The sequence below is a fragment of the Neomonachus schauinslandi genome, chromosome 5 (assembly GCF_002201575.2).
Source record: "Neomonachus schauinslandi chromosome 5, ASM220157v2, whole genome shotgun sequence".
Taxonomy (NCBI): Eukaryota; Metazoa; Chordata; class Mammalia; order Carnivora; family Phocidae; genus Neomonachus; species Neomonachus schauinslandi.
In genome coordinates this window covers 125,480,017-125,489,689 of record NC_058407.1, presented here as the reverse complement: position 1 = coordinate 125,489,689, position 9,673 = coordinate 125,480,017, and the positions used below count along the sequence as shown (strand labels likewise).

The 9,673-nt window shown below is 44.4% G+C and overlaps 1 protein-coding gene across 6 annotated transcripts in view; it reads left to right on the top strand.

Annotated features, from left to right (window-relative positions):
- Nucleotides 1-272: 272 nt before the first annotated feature.
- Nucleotides 273-9,673, top strand: part of OPTN (optineurin) — a 43,013-nt gene continuing 33,612 nt past the window's right edge. For 4 of the 6 annotated variants that reach the window (XM_021696714.2, XM_021696713.1, XM_021696711.2 and 1 more), the window contains exons 1-3: nt 273-471; nt 7,290-7,466; nt 8,077-8,279. In XM_021696714.2, the coding sequence (XP_021552389.1) occupies nt 7,301-7,466; nt 8,077-8,279 (369 nt within the window). In that variant the 5' untranslated portion in view covers nt 273-471; nt 7,290-7,300. Of the gene's footprint in view, nt 472-1,001; nt 1,134-2,156; nt 2,354-7,289; nt 7,467-8,076; nt 8,280-9,673 lie in introns of all 6 variants that reach the window. The other 2 variants (XM_021696710.2, XM_021696712.2) reach the window with 2 other exon arrangements.

Sequence of the window (9,673 nt, the reverse complement as noted above, 5' to 3'; positions counted from 1 at the left end):
GCGACTCCGGCCTTCTAAAGAGACCCCCGCAGAGGAGACCGACTCCGCACACTCCTTTAATTAAGAATGTATTTAAGTGAGCGCCGCGAGTCACGGCCGTTCACAGACCCACGTAGCCCTCATTTTCCAGGCTGGGGCCTCTGCGGGCACTAGCTACGCGGTGGGACTGCGGGCTGGAGGCGCGCGCCCGGGGGAGGGGGCGGGGCCTGTGGGGGCGCGGCTGCGGGGCGGGGCCTCGGGGGCGGGGCCCGGGAAATTCCCGGCGGGGGCGGGGAGGACGGCGCAGCGGTCAGCTGAGCGGCGCTGGGCGGGGTCGCGAGGCCGCAAGTCAGCCAGAGGCTCCCCGAGCCCGCGCCGCTGCCCCCGGCTGGTCCCCTGGTCGGCGCCCGCATCCGGGTCCGGAGCCCTCCCCCAGCGGGCACGATGCGGAGGAAGCAGTGATCCCGAGAGCGGCCGGAGCGCGGGCGCGGGGTAAGGGGGGGCAGGGGGTGGGCAGGGGCTCGGCGAGGCGGCGGCTCCCTTTCCGCCTTGGAAGCTGTTCCCGCGGCCGCCTTCCCTGCGACCCGGAGCCTGTCGCGGTGTGGGTGGCGAGGGATGGGGCGTCCTCTCCTCCGGGAGGGTTTCCAGGCCTGGGCAGAGCCTGACCTGGTGGGAAAGGGGAGCGGGGCGGCCATCCCAAAGCGACCTCCCCCCTTTTTTTTACCGGCCCGGCTGGCCGCAGGTGACTTCCCCTGTAGGTCACGGAGGTGGTTTGAGGGTGACATCTTCCTGCAGGTTGGGAATGATTATACAGCCAGTTCCTCATTATATGGGAAGTGGTTACAGGTATACCTTTGAGAAACAAAAACTACTCCATCTTTATGAGGTGGCCCAGGAACACTGAGGAACAGGTGACCTCTCTCTAAGGCGCTGGGACTCCTGAACAGCTGAAAGGAATCCTCATAAACCGTTGGGTCCGGGAAAGCATGTGTGTATGTGTTTGTGTGTATATACATATATAGATCGTGAATACTCGATGAGGCTGAGAACCCCAGAGGAGTTGTTTTTACTGTCGGAAATGTGGAAGCTGGATGCAGAGTCAGCATCTCTAAGAGAAAACGAAACCCAGATTCTGGTCTAGCCTCCTCCTCCAGGTAAACTGTTGTATGGAAATGTATGCCCCAGAACTGTTGAAGGATGAAATGGAAAACAGAACCCGTAGACCAGTAAGGTGGTGGTAGGACCTCAAAAGCCTCAGATCTGATTAAGCAGAGCAGCACTATTAACACAAGAACCAGCCCCTCCCCCTGCTCTTTGCCTGGGGAGAAAAGAGCTAGGGAACCCTGGCTACCTCCCAGGATGTGCCCAATTTGTACTGGGCTGGAGAGATCCTGGAACAGAGGGTAAGGCCAGGATCTGCCCTGGAATGGACAAGGTAAGTGAAATTTAAATGTGGCCTGGAGAGAGAGGACAGGGACTGGAATCTTCCAAGGGACTGAAATCTTCCCAGGGACTGATCTGTTTTTCTACTGGGCCACTTCTAGTGGTTCTTTGTATATTGTGTACAATGTTATAAAAATAGTGTCTTTTTTTTGTAACTGAGCTCAGGTTGCATATTATGCTATGGAATCCAACTAAACCCTCCAAAAAACAAAAACTTTATTCTTGAAAGGAATTGGCCATGGTATTACCTTCCTACAGAACCCTCTCCCGCTCTCCCTTACATGAGGTTGTACAGGCATTTTCTTCTCCAAGCCCTGCTTTTTCTGAATTTTATAGAGACTTGGACTATTTGATATGTTCTTTGGAATCAGTGGGATTAGTAAATCCAAATGAAAAGGAAGAAATTAAACTCTGTTCTTGAGAAGTAAAGTCTGTTTCATTCAGAGGAAAGTATTGTTTTGAAAGTTTTCATTTTGACATGTATATGAGGATGAAATAATAGAATGTGTGTTATGAAATGACACCCAGATACCTTTGGGGATCATAAAAGAAATGGTACTAATTTTCAAAACAAGTTTTAAAAGTTGAGCTCAAGAATCTGGGAATGAGTGCGATAGAGCTGTAGAAAAACTCATAATACTAGCATGCTGGGTTTGTCACTACAGAGCAGAAAGTGTTTTACAAGTGCTAGACCTTAAAATACCTTGTTACACTGTATTTTCATTTCATTTCAGTGAACATTTACTGCGAGCCTGCTGTGTGCCGCTTACAAGAATAAAATAGAGACCTTCACTGACGTTTGACGGAAGATAGACTGGAATGGGATGATTATAGGACTTTGCAGAGAGAGCCTAGTGCTACTGGGTACTGAGAGGAAAGAACAGTTTGTTTTACACAGGCCATCTATCTCAGCCGGACGTGGAACTGTCTGGTGGGTATTTGCCAGGGCAAACGTGGGGCCAGACATTTTGTGCAGAGGGGAGAACAGAGATAAGAGCAGAGAAGCAGAAGAAGGTGGGGAACTGTGAGCTCTTTGATGTGCCTTGCGAGCGAGTGGCGTGGCGAGAGGAGGTGATACGGGTGGGTAAGTGGGGGCCAGACTGTGAAAGGCCACGTTTTTCTCATTTGGGAGCTGGAATTCTGCCTTGTATGGGAAGGGTTTTCAGCAGGAGGGTGACCTCATGCCAGGAAAGAAACTGTAGTGGTAGGGGGACTGCAGTAGAAAGAGGCGAGCCAGACCGCGTAGGAGACTATTCAGCAAGCATTCTCGGTGCCGGGGACACAGTGGTGCACAGAATAGACAAAAATCCTGTACTCTGTGGAGTGCATCACTGTTGTAATTGAGACAAGACAAGGAGGGTCTGACCTAAGCTGGCAGGGATGGGGAGGAGGTAGAAGTACCAGCCACTTAGTGACTTTTCAGACTCAATAGAGAGAATCCAAACACTCCCAGGCTCTTGCCTTCCATTTTCTGTAGGTTAGCAAATTACAAAATCAGAATACCATTTCTGGCATAAAAAGCAAAGCTTCTTTTTCCCCCTTCATAGGATACAGACTGAGTTCTTTTTCTAGGATGATGATGGTTTTAGTTGATGTAATCTTGGATTCATACTCAACCCCCCATCGTGATCCCAAACCAGAATTTGCCAATAGCCACACCTATGGGCTCTGATCAAGAAATAGGTTTTTACTGTTTAAAATTAATTTATTCATGTGGGGATTGAACCTGTGAATGCTTATTAAGCCAGTTTGGAACATACCAGGACAAGGGCCTGGACTTACTCTGCCTGATGCTCATTGGTCCAATGTCCAGTGGGTGGAAGTCAGTATAAGGCAAATTTCTGTTCCATACAGAATAACTTTCTAATGATGGGACTGGCCCCAGAACAGAATGGGCTGTGTTGCCTGCTAAAGTTAATTGCTCATATTTTCTGTCATTGAAGCCTTTCAAGCTTGGTGGGGATGACCATCTTCCATGGAAACCAGATAAGATATTCTTGCATTGAATAAGAAGTTGGACTGGATCATTTGTAAGGCCAATTCAGGAATGAGATTTAAGCTCATGCCCACACCCACAAAGTCAAGTCATTGCTATAATTACTTGACCTCTGGAATTAAAAATGATAATATATTTAAGAATTCAAATAGATCTGGGAATAAAATCGAGGAGATTCTTCCAGGTAGTTTGCCTTCTTCCTCACTGGTGAAATCTTGATAAATCCTGTGCTAAATTAATTCACCCTCTGTAGTTAAATATCACCTTTGCTTAGAAGTGACATGTTTCAAGGGTGCCTGGCTGGCTCAGTTGGTAGAGTATGTGACTCTTGATCTTGGGGCGATGAGTTCAAGCCCCATGTTGGACATAGAGCTTACATTAAAAAAAAAAAAAGAAAAAAAATGACATGTTTCAGATCCAGGTTATGAGAAATTCTGTTATTAAAAAAAAAAAAGGAAAAAAGAAATTATGTTACCAGATAGAACCTTGGAATAAATGGCTTAGTTCCAATTTCTATAACCTTTGAAGATGTGTGCAAGAATTTATAATGCATCTCTGTATTTGTTCAATTGAAAGTAGCTTAAGGTGATGTTAAAGATTTAGAAAATTCAGCTTTCCCTAATGGGTACTCTACCAATAGACATTTTACATAAGCACTGTACTCATTACTCCTACTGATGCCCCCAAAATACCTAAAATCATAGGGTGCTCTTTGGGTCACCAAAAATCAATTAAATTGCTTTTGGTAAAAATTGGTAATAAGTATTTACATTACATTACATTATGTTTGGCATATACACTAACTTCTTATTTCCTATGACATTTGAATTACCAAATAATTTTTCCTAACAATGCTAGATAATGAAGTGTTTGCTATGATTAGGACAAGCATATAATACATATGGTGGTATGGCCATGATGGTGCTGGGCTGTATGTGTTGGATGGTGGGGTTGGATCTTCCTACAAACTCAAGAATACTTTTCATGGGTTTTTGAGCCGAAAGCAAATGTAATGATCATCATTTGCTAGACAAGTCAGTAAATTATCATAAGAGTCACACATCTGGTTAAGGCACCCAATGTTTTGTCTACTGTCCCCCTTAGCATAACCTTGCTTTTCCCCCTCATGTCCTCCTAAAATCTGGGCAACCCGAAAAAGTTAGAAGCTCTGATATAACAGCTAGAAGCAGTTTTAACTTTAGTGTGGCTGTGTCTAAAGGAGGTGTAAAGGAAAGTTGAAGAGGAAAAATACCTGAGTAATTTTCAAGAGAAAATGTTTCTTTTCTCCCCTTCCCCCCCTTCTCCTTGCCTGCCCTCCCCTGCCCTTTCCCCTTCTCTCCCCTTTCCTCTCTCTTGGAAAAACCAGTAAGGAGAAATGTGTATATAATAAAATGAAACTAAGCACATCTCTAGAGAACTGCTTGGGAACTTTTTTAAAAAAACATCTGTTGAATGTTTCCATTTACTTTTGCAAAGTGTATTATAATCATTGAATACCTAAGCAAATTGAACGTTGACAAGTAAATGATACATATTGCAAGGATTTTTTAAATTTTTTATTTAAATTCAATTTAGTTAACATATAGTGTATTATTAGTTTCAGGGATAGAATTTAGTGATTCATCAGTTGCATAGAACACCCAGTGCTGGGGCGCCTGGGTGGCTCAGTCGTTAAGCGTCTGCCTTCGGCTCAGGTCATGCTCTCAGGGTCCTGGGATCGAGCCCCATGTCGGACTCCCTGCTCAGCGGGGAGCCTGCTTCTCCTTTTGCCTCTGCCCCTCCACTTGTGCTCTATCTCAAATAAATAAAATTTTTTAAAAAGAACACCCAGTGCTCATTCTATCAAGTGCCCTCCTTGATGCCCATCACCCAGTTACCCTATCCCCCCACCCACCTCCCCTCCAGTAACCCTCAGTTTGTTCCCTAGAGTTAAGAGTCTCTTATGGTTTGCCTCCCTTTCTGTTTTGATTTTATTTTTTCTTCCCTTCCCCTATGTTCTTCTGTTTTGTTTCTTAAATTCCATGTATGAGTGAAATCATGTGTATTTGTCTTTCTGTGACTGATTTGTTTCGCTTAGCTTAATACCCTCTAGTTATATCCACATCATTGCAAATGGCAAGATTTCTCTTTTTTCATGGCTGAGTAATATTCCATCGCATATAAACCACATCTTCTTTACCTATTCATCTGTCGATGGACATCTGGGCTCTTTCCATATTTTGGTTATTGTGGACATTGCTGCTATAAACTTTGGGGCACATTGCAAGGATTTTATCTTTGGGTCTCTTTAGTATTCCTGTTATTTGGTAAAAACCCATTTTTATGAAATGTTAACTCCAACGTCATACTGTGTGAAAATGAGTGTTATGGAAAACCAGAACCTGGATTTCTCCAAATTGTTCTTGTCTAAATTATTTTATCCAGATTATTTTATTGGGGAAAGCAAAAGCAGTCTCTTCTAGTCACCGAATACTAAGAGCATTATACCTCTTTTCTAAATGCATTAGGATATGTAAAACATAGATACCTTCCAAAGGCTCCCAGTTGGATGGTATGCCTCGTCAGTGTTTTTCACTTCATAAATTGCCATCCTCATTAAAGCGTTCCATGAGACTGTCTCTACTTGAGGTGGCTGCTCAGGGGAGAAGCCGGAGCCTGCTGTCCTGTCGTGGTACTATCTCTTGTGGCCTCCAGGTTCCTTGAGACCAAAAGCAGGTCACCAGGCTCTTGGGTCCAGGGGACCTCCACAGAACCCCCAAGCTTTGCTTCCAGTTGGGGGTGGGGAAGAAGCATTGCACCACACCCTGTGTGTTTGGTCGCATTTTAATATATGGTCACCAAGAGCACTCCTAGGTGTTAATGATACAGTGATGTATAAGAGAGAGTGCACTTATCCTTCTTCATCTTCCATGACAAGGCTTGTCATCATCTTCACGAAGCACAAAAAAGAAAATGTTTGCCTGTAGCATGTTGCCAGTTGTTACAAGAGATTCCTGTGTTTGCCCAGGTGGTAGGGCATATATAAATGGATTTGGGATACACTTGTCTATCTTACTTATGTCCACATTGACCCCTCTACAAAATAAAGTGGTGGTATGCTTAAAATATTCTCAGAATATGCAAAAAGTGAGCAAGATCTCTTGGTCTTTTTAGGATGCCTTACAGAATTATTGGATATTGAAGCCTAAATATTCGGTAGCATCTTTATTGTATTACAGGGCTGGGTTTTGGTGTTGTTAATACTCGGTTGCACCTCTTATGAAGTGACCTTGGCCGAGCTGTAACACTGCTGTGAACTCAGCTCCGTCTCCTGTAAAGTAGCCATCCATTTGGGTTTTAGCGAGGATTAGAAACTGACATTCTGGTGCGGTGATTCAGCACGTAGTAAGCATCCAAAATATGTTCGTTCTCCCTTTCCTCTTAGCCAAAAATTCAAGAGATAAAATATGGAGATTTTTTTAACAGCTTTATGTGCAATTCACCCAAAACAAAAAGATTTGAGCTTGAAAGATTTGCATAGGAAAACCAATTTAATGATACTTTACCCATGTCTACAAATATATTTTTGGAAACCTTGAATTCCTGTTAGGATTCCCGATTCTCATGATCTCATACTCTTCTCTTCCTCCTCCATTCCGCAGGTCCTCACCGCACCCACATACACAGACGCACGTGCACACACATACACACTGAAGCTAGCATATACCTCTTTTGTTTAAAGGGAAGAACCAAAAATGTCCAAAATAGAATTGGAGAGGAAGGAGGCAACTTTTGGAATACTCACTAGCAGTTGCCCATGGATTTGCGCGACTCACGGGGACCCATTGCCACGGGAAGACCTCTCTCTCTTCAGTTTGTGATGTTTCCCTAGGTCCTGCTGCCATGTCCCACCAACCTCTTAGCTGCCTGACTGAAAAGGGGGACAGCCCCAACGAAACCACAGGAAATGGACCCCCCAACCTGGCTCACCCAAACCTGGACACATTCACTCCAGAGGAGCTGCTGCAGCAGATGAAGGAGCTCCTGATTGAGAACCATCAGCTCAAAGGTGAGCAGCCCCTAGCCACCATGTTTCTTCATTCACGCTGGACCTTCATGAACGGCATCTCTTTGTCAAAAGGCTTGTTGGTGAATTCCCTTCTCTCTGTTTCACTAGCATGAGAAAGAGCACAGAGTTTAGCTTTTGGTAAGGCTAACATTGTTTCCATTGTTTACTTTGGGGATACAGATAAGAATAAAAGGTACTTACATACCCCAGGGAAATGGCATAATGACATGTGGTCTTTTTAGAAAGAAACAGGAAGAATTACGGAGTTAGTCCTCACTATGACCTTGTTCACGGAAAGCATTCTGGGGTATCAGGCCATGGCTTCTGGCAGGACTGGTGTTTGAATCAGTCCTCTAGCTTGTGTGCCTTAGTGGAGGGACCCAAACTAGTTTTATTTTCTGGAGTCTTTGGAGGACTAGAAATGACATTAGGCCCCCGAGTCCTGTCTGAAAGCAAAAACCACTCACCTTGCTACATTTCCTGCCAACCCTGGGGCCCAGGCCAAGCATGGCTTCTTTGGATTTGGAGCCACGTGGTGAGGGTGGTCTTGGAGGTCGGATTCATCAGATCGAGTCTGATGTGTGACACTCTCACTCTGAACCCCGTACAGAAGCCATGAAGCTAAATAATCAGGCGATGAAAGGGCGATTTGAAGAGCTTTCAGCCTGGACAGAGAAACAGAAGGAAGAACGCCTTTTTTTTGAGATACAGAGCAAAGAAGCCAAGGAGCGCCTCATGGCTTTGAGTCATGAAAATGAAAAATTGAAGGAAGAACTTGAAAAACTAAAAGGGAAGACAGAAAAGTCCCTTGAGGTGAGCAGAATGATCAGCTGCGATTTTATTTTATTAATGTTTAGAGTGGAATCTTCCTTGTCTAGACTTCTAGGTCAAAACCTTTCACGGTTCTGGCTAGATGAGTGTTTTGCATCATTTTGAAAGAACTGTTCTTGCTGAGGAGATTGGTTGCAATTTCAAGGGTCATGTAGAGTCTTTGTTGGGGGAAGGAAATTTGTACAGTTTTGACCATATTGATTATAGTCAAAAGAAGGTTGCAGTTATAAATCTGTATTTTGTATTATAGATGGTGCAGGAGAACCTCTGCCTAGAACCATCCAAGTGTTAGTTTTTAGTTTATGTCTTTGATATAAAATTACATTTAAAAATCTAGTACTGGGGCACCTGGGTGGCTCAGTTGTTGAGCGTCTGCCTTTGGCTCAGGTCGTGATCCTGGGGTCCTGGGATCGAATCCCGCATCGGACTCCCTGCTCGGCGGGGAGTCTGCTTCTCCCTCTCCCACTCCCCCTGCTTGTGTTCCCTCTCTCGCTGTGTCTCTCTCTGTCAAATAAATAAAATCTTTAAAAAAAAAAAAAATCTATTACTCCAAAGTTTTACTTACTGACCTAGTCTTTTCCTAAGTCTAAAATAGAGATTCCTCGGGGCGCCTGGGTGGCTCAGTCGGTTAGGCAACTGCCTTCGGCTCGGGTCATGATCCTGGAGTCCCGGGATCGAGTCCCGCATCGGGCTCCCTGCTCGGCAGGGAGCCTGCTTCTCCCTCTGACCCTCCCCCCTCTCATGTGCTCTCTCTCTCTCATTCTCTCTGTCTCAAATAAATAAATAAAATCTTTAAAAAAAAATAAAATAAAATAAAATAGAGATTCCTCACTTTACATTTTATATCTACTTTCGAAAAATGGCACAATACATGTCGTGTTGTGATAGGAGGCTGTCAGGTTGCCACATTTTCATTGACCCAAAGAACCTGAGAAATGTACTCATGGCCAAGAGTGGGTGCCAAAGATGTTAGTGAGAAAATATGTATCAGAACACATTTGAAGCATCCGTCCATATTCTGAGGCTCACTGGATATTGTTCGTTAGGATGGACATCTGCTGTTCATTGTCTTCCCAACCTGGAACTTAGCAGCCCCGTGAAGGGTGGGGCACTGGTTTGATTCAGGGAGGATGGAATCCCAGACATCAGAGATGTTTCTTGAGATACCTTGAACCCTGTTGATCTCTGATTTCTTGGGTAAAGTATGCAAACAAAGAAAGATAAGGGAAAGAAAATAACAAAAAGGGGACGATATGGAATAACCTAAAGAATGAAAATTTGTTTAGAGAACTGTATTGTGGTTTATGTCAGTGCTTTACTCATCAATCCCTGCTCATGGGACAGTGTGAACATTCTGCTTTAATAAACTTACATTT